At 45.6% G+C, this 24958-nt stretch overlaps 1 protein-coding gene across 1 annotated transcript in view; it reads right to left on the bottom strand.

The window, feature by feature from the left end:
• CFAP46 (cilia and flagella associated protein 46) overlaps positions 1-24468 on the bottom strand; it is a 186195-nt gene extending 161727 nt beyond the window's left edge. Inside the window, exons 1-9 of the mRNA XM_059730335.1 lie at positions 24360-24468; positions 23460-23584; positions 22231-22362; positions 17254-17318; positions 16515-16679; positions 7530-7653; positions 5859-5953; positions 3119-3229; positions 87-186 (exon numbers count right to left, since the gene is read on the bottom strand). Of these exons, the coding sequence (XP_059586318.1) occupies positions 87-186; positions 3119-3229; positions 5859-5953; positions 7530-7653; positions 16515-16679; positions 17254-17318; positions 22231-22362; positions 23460-23584; positions 24360-24408 (966 nt within the window). The 5' untranslated portion in view covers positions 24409-24468. The remainder of the gene's footprint in view (positions 1-86; positions 187-3118; positions 3230-5858; positions 5954-7529; positions 7654-16514; positions 16680-17253; positions 17319-22230; positions 22363-23459; positions 23585-24359) is intronic.
• Between the last annotated feature and the right edge of the window lie 490 nt (positions 24469-24958).

The following is a 24958-nucleotide window of genomic DNA, read 5'->3' as shown; positions in this document are numbered from 1 at the left end:
ACCACTGAGAGTATAGTGCCCAATACCTACAGCATTGGTCTTGAGAAAAATACAACACATTAGACAAGGGTAGTCCTAACACTTACACTAATTTGAGCTCTCTTTAGATCATGTATGCAATCAAATGCAACTTCGATGCAGTTTAACTTCAAAGAAAGACGAGCCAATTCCAGGAGCAAAGGAATCCTGCAAAAAAAACAGGAAAAAAGAAAACAAAATATTAAAAATAAAAGGTCTCATCAAACATAGGAATCAAACAAACCTGACATTTTTTCTTGATAAGGTTATAAAAGTCAGGTTGATAAAAGGTCATGTCAAATATAGTTGAACCTCTGTAAAGCATCTAAATTAATCTCACAACATATTCTATGTCTACATTCTACTGTGAGTATTTCCCATACTTCTGGGCTTTGCAGGTTACTACATGGGGCCAGGAAGGAATTTTTTTTCCTTCCTACTGCTACATTTGTTTGGGACACGGGTGGTTCTTCTTCTTCCTCAAAAATATTGGGTGGTGCAGCATCCAAGACTGGGGATTTTAATTGGGCTGTGACAATGCTTCTGCTGGGACTTAAACCTGGAGGCTCCTGGCTAAAGGGTTTTGTTTCTCTACTCGGGCTCAGACCAATCACCATATTTCAGGCTAGAAAGGAATTTTATCTCATGGTCATACCAGTATGGACTGTGTGGGGAGGGGGTTTCCTTGTTCTACAGTGGGGGTGTAGCCCTTTACCCAGGATTCTTGAGCATATATTGACAACTTTTGCAGTAGCAGGACACTGGTCACATACCAAACTCATTGACACATAACCCTACTCAGTAATGAGAACTATCTCTGGAATTTTGATATCAACTTCAGTGCAGTAGCGACCAGTACTTTTAAACATTACTCTTCCTCTATTCAAAGGGATGCAGAAACATACAGAGAAATAATGCATATCAATAGTAATTCGAACCTTCCCATCCACAGAGACCTTCAAGATCCCCCAACTCATCACATGATTTCACAAAAACCTGTATGGACACAAACCGAGCACCTCCCATACCACAAAACTGAAGAATCTTGGAGGAAAGCTTGGGCAGAAAACACTTTCCCAAATACACACTTTATCTCGGACTCAACAATGCAATGACTGGGCTTCAACATTCCATGGAGTAAGTGGACAACCCCTAATAGGATACGCACTGGACATGGTCGGTGTGGCCACCTGATGTACAAGTGGTACCTAAAACCCTTGCTTGACTGCGACTAGAACCATGGACCACATAACGACATCCTGCCCCAGATACAAGTTTGAGGGCAACATCCTGGAGTTACACTTGCTTTCCAAAACGGCATTGGTCTGGTTGGGGAATTTGGAATTAAAACTGTGATGATAGCTCTTGCTCCTAAAGCCATACGAAAGAAGAAGAAAAAAATCACTGTGGTCCCGTTGCTGTAACTGTGCCAGGTTACTGTTATGTCTCATGGTTGTGTCAGGGTTGACTGTGTTGTTTTGCTAATAGGTTAGAAAATAGCACTAAATATAGTTTATATGGCATGGAGTAGATAGATTAACATCCTGACACATTAACCAAGTAATTGTGCAATAAAAGTAATGTTTTGTAGTTAGCTTCTATCAAGCATTAATTTGAACATGTGGCATGTCACACATAGGGTGCTAGTGTTTGGCCAGGTCATCCAGCCCCAGAATGGGCTGCTCTCTTCCTGGCCTTGTGACAGATGCTGAACTCTGTTGCCTTCAGGTGTATCAGCAGCAGATGTCATGACTCACCACCCCTCCTCCCTTTCCCCAACCAGACTTCAAAATAGCTTCTTTAGGGAGCCATTAGCACTTCTTCCAGAGAGAAGCAGGGCATAAACAGACATTCAACATAACATGCTTTAACACAACAAAAATTGGTAGGGTGGAATTTGTTTAGAAAGCTGCTGGTGGACATAAGATAGGAATGAAGGAAAAGCATATACAAAAAAGCACCTTATAAAGGTGTTCCAGAAGAATTCGATCCCCACTGCTCCTGCCCTCCCTACAGCCGATCCCACCCAACCCTGTTCTTCACACAGCTCTCTCCTGCTCTGTTCCCAGGTTAAGAGAGAAGATCCTTCACCCAGGGGGAGTTCAGAGCTCAATTCTCATTAGCACCACAGTTGAAGGTGTGGGAAGCAGGCTGACAGCAGAAGAGGACAGCTCTCCAGCTCCCCTTACTAGCAGATGCTGACGGAGCAAGTTCCCAGGTTTTTCCCCTCTGAATAGTTTGTCCTGTGAAGGTAAAGCAGGTCATATGGAGTGACAGTTTCCATCAAGCAACATTACTTGTTGATTGATAGAAATGTCTGATAGATATTAAAATGTAACTGCTCATCGGAAATTATTAACTAATGAGAATGTTTCTAATAGCATCCTGCAGTACCCTAATCTCCATCCAAGAGTATCCTATTAATCATCATTAATAGGAAATAAATTATACAGTCACTGATAGTAAAGTTTGCATGCAACAAAAAGATAGGTGGGGTGATTAATAATGAGGGAAAGTCAATACTTGATTGGTTGGTAAGCCTAATAAAATAAAATTGTGTATATTTTAATGCAGCCAAACAAAGAACGTAGAAAAGAAAATTGGGCTGTGGAGACTGCACCCTAGAAATCTGTCTCGTTGAGGAAGTCTTAGAGGTAATGGAAGATATACAATATCAATAAGAACACAACTGGAAAAGCAGGCTCAGTTTTAAGGTCTTCAATTAAAAAATTATGTTGAAAAATTAAGGTATGTTTACAAAAGAGCTACAAAAAATATGATGCATGTTCTGAAAAAAAGTGTCAAACTGAAAAATAAAGAAGTTCTATTTTTAATCAAAGAGATGATAAAGAAAAGATTTGATTGTGAATCAAAAGTACTTATATAGGGAGAAGATATTTGGTATTAGACGGCTGTTTAGTCTTACCCCAGAGTATTCTGACCCCTAATTTAAACTTCTAAGTACTACAGCAGTACAAAAATTATAATTAAGAATTACTCAGTTCTCACTCTGGTCATTAGATGCTCTACCAAAAATTTTAATGGGAGAATAATTACTCATCCTGAACTTCTAGAGAGCCAAAAATCAGTAAAAACTTACTTTTCACCAAGGATGAAACTTGCAGATTCTGTATCATACTGTTTCAAAAGTTCATACACAGCACTCAGATTTGCAGTGGCTTCTCTTGGAAACTCATTTGCATCCAACTGTCTGCAATTACATTAGATACTGATTATTTAATAATAACAACTTCACATTGTCTTATGTTCCTAAATTCAGTACTGTTTCTTTCTGTAACTATTATACATTTTTAAATTTTATATAGAAAAGATAGGGGATTCTTTCCACCTTTATGACTTGGTTCCCTATATTTAAGATAGGACCTCCACGTCTCTCCCTGCTGTTAGAAACATTCTCACTAGTTCTTTCTTTTTCAAATGATTCATAGTGTGAGGTAATCATCAGGTACAGACATGTACCCCTATGTCCCGCTTACATTCACTGATCACCTCATGGTGGCTGTGCCCCTTATGGCCGATCTGGGTGAGGTCTGGTGCCCTTTCTTCCTGCCTGCCACAACTTTGATAATAATATTTACAAAAGGGAGATGGTGATTACCCGTACCACACCCAGATCTATTGTACAGGGCTGCCCTAGTTCCCGAAGCTCAAAAATGGAAGCGAGGAAAGCATCAACTTGAAACCAATTTTTTCGCTCCCCTTTCGTTTTATTTTTTGGGGGGGTTCACTGAAATCTTATGGCTTTTATCCTTTTCTTCTTCTGGACGTTGTCGAGGTCTGGTTCCAGTTGCCTGGGGTCTGTTACCCCTCAGAGTCTATCGGCGGCTTACTCTCTGTGCCCTGGACTCCTCCTGGATACTTTTAATCAGGACCGCACTGGGCTTAATTGGCAGCGTGCACCATTTAATGAGGGGAACTCCCTCTTGAGCGATCAGCTGGGAGGAGGCATGGTTTTCACAGCCTGTGGGTTTTCTGCCTGCTTCCAATCGGGTTGTGGGGCCCATTGGGGAACACACTCCCCATCTGCTCGGGGTGGGGAGGGGCGGGGAATGCCTGGCCCCGATCTGGGCTCTCTAGCCAGTGATGGAATATCAAAGGGAAAAAAAAAAAGAACACCCCCCTCTACGGTGGACGGTTCGGGTGGATCTGCCGCCTGTGCCATTCCTAGGGTCTCTCCCTAATCCGCCTTCTGCCGCCTTCCTTCTTCCACCCTCCTCTTCACTCCTGCAGCGATGGTGTCACCACCTCTTTGGGGTCTGACCAGGGGATTACCCAATTTTCACCATCTTCGCACCGTGTCTCCGGCTCCCAGGCTCCTTTCTTCTCCTTTTCCACCATCCTCCTTTCTCCTCCCCAGGTTCTGTTCCCTGCCTCCGGATATTGCCCTCGCTGCAGATTGGCACCAATCTGCTTCACCTGTTGAGGAGGTAAAGCCAGGCAGGTGCAGATGGAGAGCTCTTGTCGTAGCGTGGACGTCGTGACACGGTGCGGTCCATGTCCCTGGTCGGGGACATACTCTAGGCGAGTGCCTTCCGGGCTTTCACACATATCCAGTCATCGCAATTTGATTTCACTTGAGCTGTACTTGACCCAAGACATCTTTAAGCTCCTTCATTCTTGGCACCACTAACGTAACTTGTATCAAAACATGATTCTAGAAGGCATTTTCACTTTCTTTCTAAGCTGGTAGCTAGGAGAGGGTGGAAGAGGATCCACTATAATATCTCTATTCCATCCAGCATTTCAACATTCCTTTAGGTAAGAGGATCCTTTTAATGACCACATAGGCGGCGGAAGGGGGAGGCTAATGGGGTTTATCCCCCACAAATGCAGGGATGTGGTAAGGCCACAAGGCAGCCTGGCCGCAGGCTTCCAGTGGCTAAAGCAAAGGTGGGGAAGGACACACAGGTAGTGAGGGAGGGAGTGGAGCTAGGGCTGGGGGAGAGGCAGGCACTTGGGGCGGGGTGCGGGACTGAGCCCCAAACAGCTTGTCAGGGGGCGTGGCTCCTACTGCTATGCACACCCCAGGAGGCATGGGGGACACATGTCCCTGGATTTGCATGGGGCAGGATGGGCTGCAGCTGCAGGCTGGGCTCTTTCCAGCTGGGGGGGGAGGGGGTTCAGACTACGCTTGGGGCATGTGGCAGCAGCACTGGGAGGGGGCCAGAGCGGGGGGGTGCAGCCACCCTAAGATTTGCCATAGCCGCCCCCTCCCCTCCCCCGGGGAAGAGCCCAGCACTGTCCCAGCCCCAGCCTGCAGCAGCAGCCCACCCTACCCCATGCAGATCTGGAGGCACGCACTCCCCATGCCTCCCAAGACACATGCAACAGGAGCCACTGGCCCTCCCCATGTCTCTGTCCCACGCCCTGTCCCGCCCACCCCCACTGTGCAGGGCCTGGTGGGGCGGGCATGGGAGTCCTAGAGGCTCCATCCTCTCTAGCCCAGTGGCACAGCCGAGGCTGGCCCCTGGCTCCAGGCCCCCCTGGGTGGTGTGGGGCCAGAAGCAGGGAGGCAACCAGTGCTGGCACGGTACCTGCCGTGGCCAGGCAATGCCGCTCCCTCCCACAGGCCCTTCCCCTCCTCCCGCTGCTTCTCCCGCAGACTTTCCCGCCTGGAGAGGGATGGGGGGGGGGGAAAATGCATGTGTGCATGCATGCACGTGCAGACGCTCAGTCCCATACCCCCCCAATTTTTTTCTTCCTCCACCTATGAATGACCAGCTAATCAGGCTTTACAGCTGCTTTGTGCTGCCAAAGAAGACGGCAGAATCTAGCCCTACATTTACTTTATCAAATACCAAATGAATTCTAATACTTACGATTTTATTGTCTGGATTTTATAAATGGCAGATAAACTGATACTGTTTCGTATGTTTCCCTCTATCTGGGAGGTGTTCATTAGTTTGTGACGCACCTATAAAATAATAAAACAATAATCCACTCTCAAATAAACTATTAGAGGACAGATCTTCAAGGCTAAGTACAGACAGTCAAAAAGCCTGAGGTTGAATCAATTCAAACTAGGCAGCTTCCTCTAAGCTGCATAGGTTTAACCAATAACCAACTGAAATGACAGTCAGTTTTTAATTGGGAAGGCAGGGGGAGGCCTGCACTGACCCAGGCCAGTAGGCAGGGGCACTAGAGCACATCTCCCAGCCTGCTGGCCATTGCCAGCCCAGCTAAGTGTCCCTAAACCTCTGTTGTCCCTCCACAGGGGGTTAAGGCACCCCCTGTCCGGGTGCTGGCCCATCCTGGGGCAGCTTCCCCCACAGGAAGTTTTTCCCAACCCAGGCAGCCCTGGGGAGCCGAAGGGAATTCCCTCCCTCCCCCTTCCTAGCTGCTGATTGCTTCAGGGGCTGCCATAGGAGTGAGGGAGTAGAAGTCCTCCCGGCCAGGTGCCTTCCCCTGCAGCCCAGCATGGGGGCACCAGGAAGCCCTTGCTGCGGGAGGCTTCCCACCACCCCAGCCGGGGGTCCCTCAGAGGCAGGGATCTGAAGGGAGTTCTTCCCAAATCCACCCCCTTGCCTTACCTGCTGGAGTCGCAGGGATAGCCCAGGGAGTGAAGAGAAATTCCCCAGCTCCCCTGCATTAGTTCTGCCTCAGACTCACAGCAGCTAAGGCAAAAGTGGCTGTGGAGGGGCACTAGAGTTTCTCTCCACTCTCTGAAGCTGCCTGAGACCTGCAGGGGCTGCAGCTAGGTTCTAAGGCAAGGATTGGGAAGGGACGAATTCCCCTCAGCTCCTGGAGCTGCCCTGGGCTGGGGGATGCTGAGCTGGGGTAGGGGAAAGCCCCACAAGGCAGGGGCTCCCCGGTGCCCCCATGCTGAGCTGCAGAGGCAGGCACCTAGCTGGGAGGACTCCTCCCTCCCTTCTGTGGCAGTGCTTAGAAGTGGGGAAATATTGCCTCTCAAGGGCATCAAAAATGACATAATTAAATTTCCCAGGTTTTTGGATGGAAGCTTGAGCTGGCATTAAAATTTTTCTAGTGTGAACACATAGGTATGTGAACCCAGGCTTGGCCAAAGGTTTACACTTACTGTACTAACATGCACTATCATCAAAGAGTTTTATTATTATTATTATTATTATTGGGATAGCTACTCCTCCCAGTAATACTTAATGTAAGAGTATAGAACACCACTGACACTGTATCAATATCTTTAGCGCACAATACCAAAATTAATTATATCAACAATGAAAAAAAATAAGTATCTACCTGTATCATAATAAATCTAGGATTCTTTACCAAAATGCTGTGAATTCTGTTATTACAATGCTAAGCATATTCTGAAATTTTTAATAAGTTAGAAATAAAATATACTAGAAACTGCATCCTAAGCAAACATTTATGATCGTGAACCATTTTCAAACCATTTTTTCCTAGATGACAATCCTTTAGTCCTTGTTTAGGCAAATTTCCAGATAATTTTCCTGGATCAGGACACCGATCCTGATTCTTGATTCTAACAAATATTTTTTTTTTTAAATTACCATTAAAGAAAATATCTGTTGGTATTTATCTGGAGCATTATCTTTAATGAATGCTGCTGCAATAGATGAAAAATTCACTGCTTCTTTCATTTTTGAAGCATCCAGATAGCATTCAAGTAGCTCTCTGCAAATCAAGCAAAAATATAGTGTGTTAAACATTTAGTAACATTTTTGCATTATCTAAAGAAAATTACTGTTATTTACATTATATCAAGAGACTTAAACTCCTCTAGGTGCCAGAATTGCTGCACACTTTTTATAACAGCGTTCTACAAGTGATTGGCAGTATAATGCAGCCATTTTCAACAAACCAGAGAATTCCTAGCTCTCAACTCATTGCTACCTACAAAACCACATAGCTCTTAACCTTCATTTAATGCAGTTTTTTCAAAATCACAACTGTAAAATTCTCTCACAAAAAGAGATTTATAGAGCTTTCTTCTTATTACTTGCAATACTTTTCAATTACCCAGAATCAAAGGGAAAAGAAATCCAGAAGCTGTGAAATTACATGAAACAAATCCGTAAAACATTTCAGTGGGCTGTGTTAAAAAATTACCCTTTCATCAGACAACAAAACAAGACTCCAAAAAGTCACTAAGTTATATAAATCACTATTCCTGACAAAAAGTAGATATAGCATAATTTGCTGTTTCAAGACTTTATCCATTTCATCAAGAAAAACTTAACATTCTCTCTTACACAATACATTTTAATGATTCATAGATTGTTAGGGGCTGGAAGGGACCTTGTAGATCATCGGGTACAGTCCCCCTGCACTAGGCAGGAAAAGACAACTGGGGTCAAGTGACCCCAGCGAGGTAACTTTCCAGTCTCCTTTTGAAGATTTCCAGGGTAGGTGACTGCACCATCACTTTATTCCACAGTCTGGACACCCTGACTGTGAAGGAGTTTTTCCTGGAATTGAGCCTGAAGCGGCCTTCCAGGAGTTTATATCCGTTGCTCTTGGTCTTCCCCAGGGGTGCCCTGGTGAACAGCTGTTCACCGAGTTCTTGATTTACTCCCCTGATGTAGTGGGAAGCCACTACCAAGTCCCCTCTCAGCCTTCTCTTCTATAGGCTGAAGAGGCCCAAGTCCCTCAGCCTCTCCTCAGATGGCTTGTCCTGTCAGTCCCTGATCATACAGGTGCCTCTTCTCTGGACCCTCTCAAGTTTTTCCTTGTTGAAGTGCGGAGCCCAGAATCGCAGTACTCCAGCTGCGGCCAGGAGCACTCCAGCAGTACTCCAGTTGCGGTGCCACCAGTGCAGAGTACAGTGGGAGTATCACTTCCTTAGTTTTCCATGAGATGCAACAGTTAATGCATGCCAGCGTGCTGTTTGCCCTGCTGGCCAAAGCATCGCACTGTCAGCTCACGTTCATCCAATGGTCGGTCACTACCCTAGGTGCCTTTCAGCGTGGTGCAAGTAAAATTGTTGCCACTGAGCCTGTAGGTATGTTGGGGATTGTTTGCCCCCAGATGGAGCACCTTACACTTCTGAGTGTTCAACTCCATCTGGTTCTGGTCTCCCCAGTTCCAGCCTGTCCAGGTCTGCCTGGATCTGCAACCTATCTTCTGGCCTGGCCACACTGCCCCACAACTTGATGTCATCCGCAAACTTGGCCAACAAGCTTTTCACCCCCACATCCAAATCATTGATAAAGATGTTGAAAAGCACTGGTCCAAGCACGGTCCCCTGAGGGACACCACTGGCCACTTCTCACCAGGATGACACAGATCCATTCATGAGAACTCTCTGGGTTCATGAGAAGTCAGCCAGTTTTCCACCCACGGAACTGTTGAGCAGTTATCAATATTCCAGTTTTTCCACAAGGATATCATGGGATAGTAGATTAAAAGTCTTTTGGAAGTCTAGGTATATAATGTGGAACTTCTCTCTTTTACTTTATTCAATAAAATAAAAGTAAATGTAAGAGGAGAAGTAAGTTCATGAAACAGACCAGTACTTCTTTCAGGATATAAGTCTATTCAGCATTCACAAGTTCCTTCAATAACCCTGAAACAGCATATTTTCATAGATTTACAGAAGTTTAGGTCTGGAAGGGACCTCATGAGATCATTGGGTCCAGGTTTGGTATAATATGATTTATGATAAGCTATTTTAGCAGCCTTTAGCATATTCTTTGGATTCTTTTCCTGTTGCATTCAACTTTCCATTCCCCCCCACCAGTTTACACTTAAAACAAACAAACAAACAAACAAACAAACAAACCAGACCTACTCCCCACCCCCTTATTACAAGGCTAGGGACAGACATTCAAAAAGCCTAAGCCTGTATTGATTCAATCTTTGCAGGTTAGTCTAACCAGGTTAGGCTGAACCAGTTTGTAACTGTACAGACATCCCCTCTGGACTGAAGAAATGCAGGCATATGCCTGCAGTGGCTCAGCTTGGAAGCCAGGGGGTGCTAGAGCAGCCCTCCCTTCCCTTCCATAGTGCTGAGCTGAGGGATGGCATAGCCAGGCCCTGGCAGGATGCTCTGATTAGGGAGGCTGCCCCCCTCACTGCTCCTGAGCAGTGAGGGAGCCAGCAGGGAGTTACACAGCATTTAGTTACACAGCAGGGAGTTACACAAGGGAATAACAGAGCATTTAGCACCCCATCAAGAAAACAAAAGCCTCTCTCATTAGTTCAAGTTCCTAAACAATTTTTTTCTAAGGAAGGAATGGACTGACATTACCAGCTGACCTGTTGATTAGCTCCAAAAAGCCCAAAGTGGACACTGTCCTGTTTGACTTTGTCCTGTCTACCTTACACAGACACTTTCAGCATTAGCTAGCGTACCACATGCTGGCTATGGTCTATGCTGTGGGAGAGGAAGGGGGAAATCCCTGCTTGAGCAGGGGATTGCATTTATGTCCTCTATTTTTCTCTTCAAGAGAGAAATAGAGGGCATAAAGGCATCCGGTTTCATATCAATAGAGGACAGAGGACAGCCGGACTGTTCTCTATGATGGCCACACTAGCCAGAGCTCCAGCTAGGGAGCAGAGGGATGGGGCCAGTACTGCTTTCTGGAACAGACAGCCCAACTCAGTCCAGGGCTGCAAAGCACCTGGGATGCTGGGGAATTTTGGTTTAAATTAAACCAGGATGGGGTCTGGGACAGACACTGCATAAACCAGTTTGACCCAAATCAGTTAAGTCTGATACTACATTCAACCAGGTTTATCTCAAACCGATTTCAGCTATTTTCAAAGTGGTTTATCTGCACTGAATCTCTGTTCTATTACAGGTTTAATCCAGTTTCTGATCACTTAAACCAGTTTATGTTTAACGTCTATCCCTACCCCAAGAGATACTAGGACAGGGGTGGGCAAAATACAGCCCGCGGGCCGGATCTGGCCTGTGAGGCCATTCTATCTGGCCTGCGGGGCTGCTAAAAAATTTAGAAAATTAATGTTTATCTGCCCCTGGCTCCTTTCAAAGATCCAGGGGTAGTGGTGACATGGCAGAGAGGCAGGACACCCTGCACGGGCTGTGAGGAACTGCACCAGGAAGCGCCAGCCATTGGGGGGTGGAGAGGAGGGATGCTTTTCCCCCGCACTGAGCACCAGTTCATTCCTCGCTGCAACTGGTCAGTCCAGACGGGCAGCACAGGGTGTGTGGCATTGGGGCTGAGTGCTGCTCCCCACCTGTACTGCGGGGCTGGGAGGTGGTAGGCACTGGGAGTGGGCGGGCATGAGGGAGCCAGCAACAGCCAGGCTAGAGTACAGGGCCAGTGCCCAGTGCCAGCAGGGCCCAGAGCAGTGCAGCAGGAGTGTGGGGTTCTGGCTAGCAGGAGCTTTATGGAACCGGGTCAGCTCTCCCCTATCCCTCCTGGTGCAGCCCAGCCTGGCTCCACAGACCCCTGACAGCCCGCACCCCTAAGTCCAACTGCCCTGCTCTGGGCTTCACCGGCGCTGACCCCGGGACATTGGTGCAGGCCACTCCCCACCCCCTGCCACTTTCCCCACTTTCCTCCCACCTGCCGGCCAGCCACTCTGCACTACATGGCTCCCATACCCACATCCATAACCACACACACACACATCCACACAAACCCCCATATGCAATTACTTCTGCATATACAACACAAATCCACACATATGAGGACAAAAATATATATTTTTAATTAAATTAAAATATATTATTATAGGTGTTTGATTTTTAGTACATCATTTGTTTTTTCCCCCCTAAGATGGCAAAGGCTCTTTCCCAAAGGAGTACTTCCATGGTCAAGGGGAGACTTCTGGTGGCAAAGGTCAGAGGTTAGAGGTGGGACTTCCAGTCCCAAGATAGCAGCCAGGGAGCGGGGCACCTTTCAAGGGGCAGGGCTACCCATGCGGCACTCGACAGCTTGCCAAAACTTGGTACGTGGCCCTCTGTCTGAAATAACCGACTTCCCCTGCGCTAGGAGATGCACAGAATCTCTTGTTATAAATTCCTATTTTCTTTTCCTATGTTAATGAACAAAAACATTAAGGGCCTGATCCTGCATTCACTAAAATCAAGCACCAGTGGGTGTTGGATCCAGAGTCAAGAAAATTTCTGTATGACCAATCATTTGAAATTATATAACCACTTAGCGAATAACTAAGAGTCTGACTGTGGCCTATACGTTAGCATAACACACAGATATAAAACAAAGCACCTCTTAGGAACCCTAGAAATACTATGTCCTATCTACAGCATGGGATGGAAGGGAACCATAACTTGGAAAAGCCTGGGCCTCACCACCTTTCCTAGTCTCCCAACCACTGTACCTGCCTTAGCAATGCAAAGAATAGAAACTATGCTGGGTGCACCTACACGAGATGTTTTACTGTGCATTAATCTAATGAGACGTAAAGTGTCACAGTCTACATGCTCATTAGATTAGTCTAATGTGCCATTTGCTAGTACATGCAGGTATTAGTTAAGTGGTGCATTAACTAATGCTCTATACTGCACGTATAGATGCTGACTGGGAGCAAACTGCTCTTGAACAGCCCAGGCAGCAGGTGGCCACAACTGCTGAATAGTTAAGCCCCAATTTCAGGCGGGGAGGGGCCCCGGCTCTAAGCAGGGTTTCACTGAGGTTGCAAAAGTAGATGGACTTACATTGTTTTTTAAAAATAAAACATTTCATAACCTTACTAGGCTTTTTCCCCGTGTGTTTGTTTCTGAGAACCTTTCCTGGGCAAACAGTATTTTCCATTTTGTAGCTGTGGCAGGGCACTGTGGGTGCCTGCCACTTTAAGGAATGGTTCAGGCATCCAGCAGGTGCCTGATGGCAGCGGCCATTTTGAGAACCTAGTATATAAAGGCTGCAGTCTGCTGCTCCCAGCCCAGGCACAAACATTGCCTAGCTGAGCTGCAGCAGAACAACTCAGGAGGGAAGGGCAAGAGCTTATGTGGATGGCTAGGAGGCTCTTGGTCCTGGGCATGACCTAGAACTGCATCCTGCTGAGGATGGGTGGCTTGGTGGGGCTCCTACTGGTGTGGGAGCCCCCAGGAAATGCCAGGCCAATTACCACCCCGGTGAAAGGCAGGTTGGGGCTCCTTAATAACCCCAGCCCCCACAACTGGGTGGGTAGCCTCATAGTAGGGCCAAGAAGGCAGACCCATGAGAGAGAGTGGGCTAGATGCTCAAGAAGCCTGACTTGAGGCACCCTCAACTGGTCAATGCTGGGGCCAGGACCAGAAGGGTCAAAAGGGGCCCACTATGAGGAATGCCCAGAGCCAAGGGCCTGGGGTTCTGACTGACCTTGGAGGTGAGGCCAGGACCTGTGTGGCCAAAGGTCCCGGGGGGGGGGACATGCAACAAGGGGAAGAGTACAGGGAGCTAGGTAGCCCAGAATGCGGGTGGAGTAGGCTGCCTGATTGGAGGGATGCAATTGGGGTCCAGACTGAAGGATTATGGGGCCCAGTGTGGGGCAGAGATGTTAAGAACTGTGATGCCATCTACGGGGCATGGGCTGAGGTGTAGGGGAGGTCAGAGCCGCAGATAGTGCCCCCTAGCATCGGGGCAGTAATGAGCAGTCTCCTGCATTATACGAACAGTTTATGGAACAACAAAGTTGTCAACTTAGTCAATTACCCCTGAAGCTGAAGAAAAATGGTGCATTTATTTCCCCAGGCTTCCTCCCACATCTAAAGTGACCCCTGTCTCTTTAGTGTAGAATCAAATTCATTTATTTATTTCTGTCAGATAGCTTTCCTAATGTCTTAATCATCATCTTGGCTGTAAGAATTAGTATATCAGAATTTTGGTTTTTTGGAAAATTAAACTTCATGGCTAAACATAGATTTTTGTACCTTCCTGCCTGCTTCTGACATCTGACACCTCCAGGGAAGAGAACAGCCTTATCTGCACATCAAAGAGTAACTCATACAGCGGGACTTTCACAGATCATGGGGAATATACTAGAAGTGCAATGATACATCGGTCCATATCGTATTGGTACTGATAAAAGGAATCAGCTTTTTTTGGCTGATGTGGCTGATAATGTTGCCAATAAATGCTGCATGCATACGAGCAGCCGCAGCATGCAAGTGGCCAGCCTGGCTGCTTGAAGAGCAGCACTCAGCTGGTAAGTATGTGGGGGGGGAAAGAGGACATGGGGGGTAGATTGAGACCCCCCGCGGTGAGGGAGGAAGTGGGGCTGGGGCAAGTGTAGGGGCAGGCACTGCCCAGCCAGGCTGGGGTAAGGGACAGAGCCATGAGCGGCTTGTCCAGAAAGTGCAGGGACGGGGGAGGCAGCTCCCACCTCTGCGCACACCTCTAGGGGAGGCATGGGGGGATATGCCCCCCGGATCTGTGTGCAAGGCAACAGCAGGCTGCCATTGTGGGCTGGGACTGGGGCAGAGCCAGGCTCTTCCTGGATAGGAGCTGGACCAGGGCTGTGCCTAGAGTGGATGGCAGCACTGGGAGGGGGGCTATAGGGTGGGCTACAGTCACCCCAGAATTCACTGTAGTTCCCCTCCCAACACTGCCACTGGCTGCCCTGAGCGCAGCTGCAGCCCAACCCCCCAGGTCCAGCCTGCAGCAGCAGCCCGCCCTTACCCCACACAGAGATCCAAGGGGCACACGTCCCCCATGACTCCCCCGGGGGTGGGTGCAGCACCAGGAGCTGCCTCCCTCGCCCACCCCAGAACCCTCCAGATGAGCTGCTCGTGACTCCATCCTGTGCCCTGCCCTGGCTCGGCAGCACCTGCCTTTGCCCCAGCCCCAGCCCCACTCCCTCCCTCACTGCAGGAGTCTCAATCTGCCTCCCCCATGCCATTTTCCTTCCTCCATGTGTTCCCCCCACTTACCAGCCCAACACTGCTTTTCAAGTTGCAGGCCTCTGTATCAGCAACCAGACTGGTATTGGCTGATATGACTTGTTAATAATCAACCATAGGTTGATTATTAACAGGCCCAAAAAATCTTTATCAGTGCACCCCTAGAATACACTTCCAGCCTCAGCTTCCCTTATGCAAAATGAGGGTTATTTTCTACCTAAAAGGACTTTTACAATCTTTGATTTCTCCTCAGCCTGAAGAAGGGTGCATGTGCCCAAAAGCTTGCAAAGAAAGTTTTTGGTTTTTTTTTAAGATATTTGTTAGTTGGTCTAATAAAAGATATCACCTTTTAATCAAGGGTTTTAGAGTTTTGTATTTCAGTATATCAGAACAGCACTTCTAAATTAAATCTTATAGGAAAACTATATAAATGTGTCTAATATCTTTGACAACATTGCACCAAAGTGTCAACAGAAATAAAGAAACCAACCAGCTAAATGGAAGAGTTAAAATGAAGTTCACAGGGCAATCAAGGAAAAATTGAGGCAGAAATATACCAAAAATTTTGAGTTGAAACAATCTGTATAATGGTCATTTCCCAAGACCACTGCAGCACATGAAGTCAAAATGCTTAAAAATTATATGGATGTCATTAGCTGGTAGGCACACAGTACAGCAAACATCAGTTCAGTGGGCAAAAATCCTAAAAATTTTAGAGTTTGAAATCAGGAAATCTGGAGTACAGTGGGGGTTTTAAAAGTGTGCAGTGGGGGTTTTAAAAATTGACTGCTACTTTCTGTAAGATTTTTGTTATCATTTTCCTAGTTAAAAATAGCATATTTTTATGTTCAGTGCTATAGAATGCTTTTTAGTAAGATATTAATTTACTAACAGAATAGTAGAAGGAAGCATTTTGGGAATGGCAAAAGAGTAAAGACAACAGTTAGGAAAGATATAGGACTTATAAAAGAGAAGTATGAAAAACTTCTGCAAAACCTAAATATTACACGTGAAAAGAATTATATAAAACATGAAAGACAGATGAAGGAAGGAAGGAAAGCTAAGGAATTACCTAAAGAAAGGGAAAAAGAAGGAATAAGGGATAAAGACACAACCATTCTGGCTAAAAGCCATTTGGGAATCTCCATCAAGATGACATGATAGGAGTTTAATGGATCAAACAGACCTAGTAACTGCTGAAGAAATGTGCTATGAAAAGAGAATCCCAAGAGACTGGGAGAAATTGGAGAATAAGCATATGGACAGTACCTATATATAAAAGCAGACAGGTGGTATGTTAAAACTGTATGAACTACATGCATATGATGAAAGCCTTTGCAAAGATTATGGATAAGTGACTAAGAACAAAAGATATATGAAATGGTCTGGGGTTTGTATAAGGCAAAGGAACCACACGTGCAATGTTTGTGATGAGACACGTGAAAGAAGTTTTTAGAAGGGAGTAAGAAACTGTACCACACGTTTGGAGATTTAGAAAACAGACCTGACACTGAGGCTTTTTCACCTGCCTACTTCTCATTGTCTTACCATTGTGACAGCAGTGTATAACCCACATATGAGCTATGGTTTACAAGCTGTACCATATTTAAAACAGTAGATCTATCAATGAACAAATAAGTAGACAAAGATAACCTCAGATAGGAGCCATATGCACAACAGCACTCCAGGACACTAGCCCTTAAATATAGCTAAGACATACATCATGAGTTCAGCTCTCCACTCCTTGTCTTGCTCTCCAACTTGATTTAACGCAGCTACAATCTGATACAGACTGGAAATAAGGTGGCAGCGGAATCCAGGCTTAAGATATGGACTTATGAAATTCCAGTAAAGGACTGAGGCATTGTATATCAAAAAATAGTATCTGAAAAACAGGAAATGGTTTAGGAATTTAGGACCTAAGATAAACAAACAATTATTTAGACATATTTTAATATCTATTCCAAAAAGAAGAAGAGATTGTCTTGTGTTCTGTATTTAGATAATAATTATTACCGCGATAAGGGCTGTGGAAACTACTGAACTATAAACAACATGTAATCTACATTAGATGTACCATTCATAAGAGTTCTAGTAAACAACACCCCCCGCCTTCTCTCCTATGGTCTACTCAAGCAAGGACATCTGAATTGGTCTGATAGTGATTCAGCACTGCAAAAGACCCACACAATGGAAGGATCTAACTAAGCAGCCATATCCATCAAATTAAATCAAGCTTATATTTATGACATCTCCATAAACTCTTCTACTCTTCCTTTTCACAATGGCAAGCAGAACAGGTGTTACAGGATTGGACTGAAACAGAAAGACAATTCACAAAAGAAAGCACTGATTCACAAAATGAAAATGCAAGAAGCAACAAACTTAAAAGAAAACAAAAAAAGGTCAGTAACAACTCTTGCAATTCAGAAGTGCAATCACCCTCAGAAAAAGCTTACCTTGGATCATTTATGGCAAAGTCTACTGCTTTCATAAAGAACATCACAAACTTCTCAAAATTTTCCTAAAATATAACAAAAAACTATTAATGCTGCTGCTTTTACACAAATCTCTATTAATCACTGCTATACTTTTAATAATATTTAGTCTATTCTCATTTTCTTATTTTGCAACTATGCTGATATTACTTCCTAATATTGAAAGATGCCTGACACTTCTAATTATAAGACTTTGTTTATAGTTCCCTATAACTGCACCAAACTAACCATCCAGGATGAAATTATCACCCTCCCTCCCCACCCCTGCCCACAAAAAATAGCCTCAGGGAAAAACCTGCTTTCGAAATTTGGCTAAGGCTGAAAAAAAAAAAAATAAAGCACACAAAGTTAGGAAACTCCAGAATTCTTGTGTAACCTCAATTTGGCTTTCATGTACACATACATTATACCATATTCTTTAATAGGAAGATCACATATTTTTTCCACTGGACTCCTACCCCATTTAATGCATAGGTCAGAGCTGCTCTGCGAATCAATCATGGTTGTGTAATAAAATATACTTTTCTATGAGACCCCTACTTCATTTGAGCTGGAAGTTGGAATGTGAAAAATAAAAGTCATGCACTGCACAAATTGAGATGCTGCTGCTAGGGAGAACTGGATTCTATGCCTGTCTCTTCTACATTCCTGTGGGATAGCAGTTAATTTACTTCATCTAAACTTTTGACAAATTATTACTAATTGTGTTTTTCTCATTTCCTGGTGATTAAAGAACTAGGGTCTGTGTTGAGCATTCACAGCTAAACCTAAAGACAATGAGAACTCTGCTTTGAACATATAGAGTGTTAAACTTGTCTAGATATTTTGAACAAATCAGTTATTCTAAACTGGGCACCCAAAATTAGTGGATTAATTTTAATCTCTCTATCTCAGTTTCCTAAATGCATAATGGGAATATCATTACCTGGTCATATGGCAGCATATAAATACTATAATGATCAACAGCCCAGAACACTTGCGAGGAAATTTAGTAATTCTGTCTTCCCAGCAAGGTTAGAATAGCTTTCAGTAAATAAAGTAACACATTGAACAACAATGAGAAAACAAACCACCCTCCCTTCAATGCAATGATTCTGGCCCTTGGAAAAACAATATGTGATGATCAGGCAATTAAAAGACAATTATAATGTAAATGAACAAAGGAGCTGAATTAGGAGTGCAGTTATTCTGGCCTTTCTGTAATTTTGGCATGCTTAACTTTGCCACCTTAATAATGCTCTCCTAATGTAGTGATTTTCACATGTAATTTAGGAAACTTTTATCTATGTAGATTTATAACTCATGCACAACACTAGATGGCATTCTTTATATTCTATATTACATATGAATCAGCCTCAGTGCAAATCCCCTGGAAAACAAAGGAGTATTAATGATCCTACATTGCCATAATTAACACTTTACCTGAAAATTTAAAGCTACAAAACCCTTTTCTGTTAAAAAATGTTTGTAAATTCCTACAGAAATCAGAGCTACTGTTCAAAGGGCTAGTCACATACATCAACCCAAGCTGAACACGCTTATTGAGAAGATCCATATTGTTAAGTAGCACCATAAAATACACAGCATTTTTCATATTAGTTTAGGAAATTACTACACATGGGTTGCTTTTAAACCTGTGCAAATAACTGATTTTTTCAGCTTGGTGGCCAAACCAGAACAGGTAAGTAAATTAATTTTACCTGAATCAACTTAAAAAGGAAAAGTTTTGCATCCTCTCTTCCCTCACTCCCAAATTAATCACAAATAGAACAAAAGATGAATGCATGTGAATGCTATGTAAATGGTGTCAATAGGAAGGTTCTACCTTCTGTCCATAGCAGAGTTGCCAACTCAAAGTATTTTTTACAATGTGCAAATTTCTTACCGATGACCACACTTTTATACTGACACATGTTGATGGTCTGCCCATAAGTTTACGGACAGTTAGCAATGCTGGTCCACAAAATGGTATTCTACAAGGGGTAAACCCTGGGCAGATATGGGCTAAGTACAGACATTAGGGGTTGTTTGGCAGAGGTTAGGAGGTTAAAATGATTCAGGATGGCTGCCCAATATCAGGTAAGTCAGGATGGGATGGGAGCTGGGCGGGGGTTGGGGGTCCAGCAGGCTGGAAGGGACTGGAGGTCCACAGGGGATGGGGGGAGGTATGACCTTCAGGTGGGAGTGAGGGACAAGCACAACCCACAGGTGGGGCAGGCATGACCTGCAGGTGGGGGTGGGGGGAGGTGTGATCTATCAGGGGGGTCCCGTCCCCCCAGTGAACCTATACCCCCTTCCCTCTCACCCCTCCCCTCACTGAGACTTACTTGCTCAGCTCTGGCAGCTGGGAAAGCTGGAATACTGATAAAAGTGGCTGCACTTGGAACAGCCTGTGGGGGCAGGCAAGGGAGTGAAAGAGCAGCTCCATACCTGGGGCAGTGGCTGGGTTTCTCAGCCCTGGGGCTGCACACAGGAAGTGGACAGAAGTTCCATGTACCAGTTTGATCTAAGTTGAATTAATCTGATACTACATAGATCCAGGTTTATGTTAAATCAGGCTCTGCAATTTTTAGGCTAGTTTCTATGCACAAAATTTCCGTTCATTTACAGGTTTAAAATGATTGCCAGTCACTGAGACCGGTTCTGTAAGTGTAAAGTCAGCACCGGGATGAGTTAAGTTTACATCAGGCAGCTATTTTGAATCCAATTTAACTTCCTGAATGTCTGTACTTAGGGTCCAACCCAATATAAAGTCCTGCCCATGTAGGGGGAGATCTTTAGTACTAGGAAGCTGGAGAACAAGCAGGAAGAGCCAGAAATATTCGTACACAAATTAGCACAATCTCATTGGTATTAGAGATTCGGTGAAATAAATCACTGGTCAGGAATATTGGTAAGAAGGGTACAGCTTGCTCAGGAAAGAGTGAGGTTGAGAAAGGGAGGAGGGGAAGAGCAATACTAAAGGATGCAAACTATCCAATAAGTTCTTTGAAAATACTGGGGACAACTATGTTTTCAAAAGGCTGAGGCATTAATCGGGGTTTTGTTTTTTTTTTGATTTGGTGATAAACCTGTGTCCACATTCACTGAGAACAGGACAGGAAGTGAACCAAGCTAGCTGAACAGAGCTGGTTTAGATACTATGAAAAGCTTTCTAGTTATAAGGAGAATTCATAGTTTCATAGTTGGTAGGGTCAGAAGGGACCTGAGCAGATCATCAAGTCCGACCCCCTGCCATGGCAGGAAAGAATGCTGGGGTCAAATGACCCCGGCTAGGTGATTATGTAGCCTCCTTTTGAAGACCCCCAGGGTAGGAGTGGGCACCACTTCCCTTGGAAGTTGGTTCCAGATCCTAGCCGCCTTGAAGTAGTGCTTCCTGATGTCTAGCCTGAACCTACTCTCAATCTACTTGTGGCCATTATTTCTAGTTACTTCTAGTAGTGCTCGGGGGAACAGGGACTGTCATGTTCCCCGCTGGTCCCCCCTGGTAAGTTTATAGACAGTCACCAGATCCCCTCTCAGCCTTCTCTTGTGAAGGCTGAACAGGTTCAGGTCCCATAGCCTCTCTTCGTAGGGCCTGCCCTGCTACCTCCTGACCATGCGAGTGGCCCTCCTTTGGACCCTCTCAATGCTGTCCACATCCCTCCTGAAGTGCAGCGCCCAGAACTGGATGCAGTACTTCAACTGTGGGCTGACCAATGTTGCATAGAGGGGGAGGATCACCTCCTCAGACTTGCTCGTGATGCATCTGTGGATGCACAAGATGCAGTTAAGCCTTCCTGACCGCGTCCCCACATTGGTGGCCCATGTTCATCTTGGAATCAATAATGACTCCAAGATCCTTTTCTGCCTCTGTGCTGATGAGAAGGGAGTTCCCCAGCCTATAGGTATGCTGCTGGTTCTTCCTCACTAGGTACAGTACCTTGCATGTGTCAGTATTGAATCCTATCCTATTCTCACCTGCCCACCCCTGTAACTTGTCTAGATCTAGTTGTAGCCTGTCCCTCCCTTCTAGCATGCCCTCCTCTCCCAACATCTTAGTGTTATCCGCGAATTTGAACAAGGTGCTTTTCACCCCCTCGTCCAAGTTGCTAATGAAGATGTTAAACAGTGTGGGCCTGAGGACTGAGCCCCAGGGGACCCCACTGCCCACATCCTTCCAGTTCGAAAATGACCCATCCACCACCACTTTCTGGGTGTGGCCCTCCAGCCAATTTGTGACCCATCTGACTGTGCAGGTATTGATGCCACAGTCCCCTAGTTTTTTAATGAGAATGGGGTGAGAGACAGCATCGAAGGCCTTCCTAAAGTCCAGAAAGACTACGTCCACTGCGACACCTGTGTCTAAGGATTTTGTGACCTGGTCATAGAAGGCCACCAGGTTGGTCTGACAGGACCTGCCTCTAATGAACCCATGTTGGTTGCCCCAAAGCATAATCTCCCCTGCTGGTCCCTTGCAGATGTGCTCCTGGATAATTTTCCCAAAACGCTTCTCCAGGACCAAGGTAAGACTAACGGGCCTATAGTTTCCTGGGTCCTCCTTCCTCCCTTTTTTGAAAAGCACTGTAATACAGAAGTTGAGATTTCCTGTAATTGGAGGCTTATAAGAACAGGTTAGACAGACACTTGCCAAGGATGGCCCAAGCACACTAGATCCTGCCTCAGAAGAGAGAAATGGATTAACCTCTTTGAAGTCCTGTTCAGCCCTACATATTTTGAGGCCATGAAACATTTTTGGTTTGGGTTTGGTTTTTTGTTTTCTTCAGTTTTAGGGGTTATTTTTAATTAAGTCAAGTCAAATTAGTTTCAAAATTTCATTTGGATTTAAAAAAAATGAGATGTATAATTTTCAAAACCATTGTAGGAAAGCTGAAATACTGGAAATTCAGAAGCAGGCTGTGAAATAGGTCTGTTAAACTAGAACTCATAATTCCTTACCAAATTTTCAGTAGAAAGTGGGGTGAACAGCTGGCCTTGGCACAAGTATGCTCTACCAATAAACTGATTAACAGGATATCTTCCTTTAAAATACATCTGTAGACAGTCGCTGCTGATTTCTAGATAACCCAGCTAGGACAAAAGTGAAAGTTTCAAATGTTTTAGCAACAAAAAGCTGGCCAGCAATTGTAAACTTATAAACATGTTTGGCAGGACACTAGAACGTACATTTACAGACCCATTTACAATTGCAAAGTAAGACCACAAAAACCAATTTTATTAATGTATTAAAATAAAAAAAAAAAGCATTTTTTTCTCCCCAAACATATGTGGAAAAATGGACATAGAATGGACATTTCTTACTTAACAAATCTGATTCCTAGTTTTATGTAGTCACATGGTAAAAGCAGCAAAAAAATGTTCATTATCTTTATACTCATTTATGAAATGCACTACCATGTAAACTGAAAAGCCAAAGTCTCAATTATAAAAGCATAACGAAGGACAGAACTTAACCTACTGAATTTGTATTGCTAGCAAGAGTACACAAACCAGAAAGGAGCACAGTGGCACTCAGCTCTCAGTTAAAGTTTGTACTGCTTGAAAACAAGAAAAAAAAAAAAAAAGCATTTATTTATAAACTGAACACACTGGAATCTCATCTGCAATTTTTGGGATCAGTTTTCACAGTAGAATCAACCTTTAAAATATTTCAAACTTAAAAGAAATTTCTATTACGTGCTATTGTACTTTCAGATAGAGCAGCAGCTGACACTTGGGATTAGCCATTCTCTCAGTTGCTGCAATAATTTCTTCCGAGTAGCCATCAGCAACTCATCTTCTATCTTGTCCAAACTCCTCATGCCAGTACTCTCATTAAAAAGGACAGCCCAAGTAAAACTATGAATCTATACTTCAGTGGTCTCTCTCAGACTTTGTGCTCATCAGAGACTTCAGAAAGCACAGCTTGCTGACTGACGGAGCTTTCAAAAGAGCAGACTTCTGGAGAAGGCTGAAGCAAAACCAAGAAAACCCGATGTTTAAACTATTCCTCTGCCAATGGTTCAGAAAAGCCAGGCATAACACATTTTAATACCTGTATTTCTTGTGGCCCCAATGACCTTTCTCAATACCAATTTAATAAAAGCCTTATTATGGCCTAGATGCAAATAATTTTCTTAATGTATAAAAAGCCATAACAAAGAACATAAGGGACACAACACCTTTACCTCGAGCGCTTGTTCTGCACACAGCACATACAAATCAGAGCTGAAGCTCTCCGAGGAATCGAGTGCAGACTTTCCTTGATTGGCAGATTTGATCATTTCGTAAGCATTCTTCAAAGCTTCGCTGTCTTCATAGAGATATATATGAAAAAAAAACGAGTAAGGGATGTAATATATTCCTTGCCTTGTGCCAGAGTGACATGAGCGTTGCGCTGCACTATTTCAAGTGCTCAAAGTGCATGGAAATCATGGGTCAACATTGCGGGCAGGAAATCATGGGTCAACAGAGCATCCGAGGGTGCGTCCAGACAAGCGCGCATATGCGGTCTGCAGCGCCACAAACTACACACGTCTGACATGCATGTCTTGGCTGTGCTGCTCATTTGCGGCACAGCAGCACTTTTTTTGACGCTAGCAGATCCCAGCGCGCCTGAAATAAAGCGGGGCAGCTCACAGGCAGCCGGCTGCAGCCACACTCTGGACCACCGCTGCTGAAGGACCCCATCCTCCCCCACCCCATGTGGGTCCATTTGCCGCGCGCCCGAATGCACGTGCAGGGGGACCACTGGCATCACAAACACGGGGATGCGCCCATGTGCAAGGCCTGACGCTTGGCACACCTACAAGGAAAGGCGCTGTTATTTCCCCACTTCAAAGGCGCGCTGCCCCAGGCTCGGGGTGGCGCAGGTCTCAAGAGGAGCCTGCGCGCGCACCTGGGACCCCCGCAGTCTGTCCTGCACCCGTGAGCTCACGAGGCCCCTTCCCCCCGCCTCAGGGTGCGGGTCTGCGAGCCCGATGCCGGGCCCGGCCCTTGACAGCAGGACCCGGCGCCGAAGGCCAGCACCCGGACCCGGGGCAGGCGGGGTCAGGCCGCAGCGCGGCCACGTGCCCGGCCCCGCTCACCTGGGCGGGCCGGCGCCGAGAGCAGCTGCAGCCGCAGCGCCGAGTCCATGCTCCCCGCGGCCGCGAGGAAGGCGGAGCAGGCCCGGCCCGGCCCGGCCGCTCGCGGCGCCTAGCAACGCACCAACACCGCCGCGCTCCGCCCTCCAGCCCGGGCCAGCGACCCGCCCCCGGCAGGAGCCTCCCGTTCCTCGCTCCCGGCCCCGTGCCCAGCACCTCCACACCCCCAGCGGGCCAGCTACACCCCGGGGGCAGGCCCAGCTTGGCCCTGCTGTTCAGGGGCTTCCGACCCTCACCCTCACAGACCTGGGCTCCTGCTACCCCTCGCTAGAGAAACTCTGGAAAAGTTTAAAGTCTGCGAAGTTACGAGCCTGTCACCCCAGAACAGGCCTGGAGGTGTAGTTCTCCCAGAGGTTTACAAGCTGTGGCTGCTCTGGGAGGCACAAGAAGTGTGTCTCAGAGGAAAAAAGGATGAGAACAATTGTTCTCCCCCCGGAGAAAGACGACTGCGTCCTTTTTACTAGTGTTGCCAAAATTTGCTGGAGAAACTTTGCCCGTAGCATAGCCAGGACTTCCCTGAATGAATGCACCTGTGACCCCCC

Source organism: Alligator mississippiensis, chromosome 6 (genome assembly GCF_030867095.1).
Source record: "Alligator mississippiensis isolate rAllMis1 chromosome 6, rAllMis1, whole genome shotgun sequence".
In the NCBI taxonomy this organism is placed as follows: Eukaryota; Metazoa; Chordata; order Crocodylia; family Alligatoridae; genus Alligator; species Alligator mississippiensis.
The sequence above is the reverse complement of the archived record's forward strand: the minus strand, read 5'-3'. Positions and strand labels throughout refer to the sequence as shown.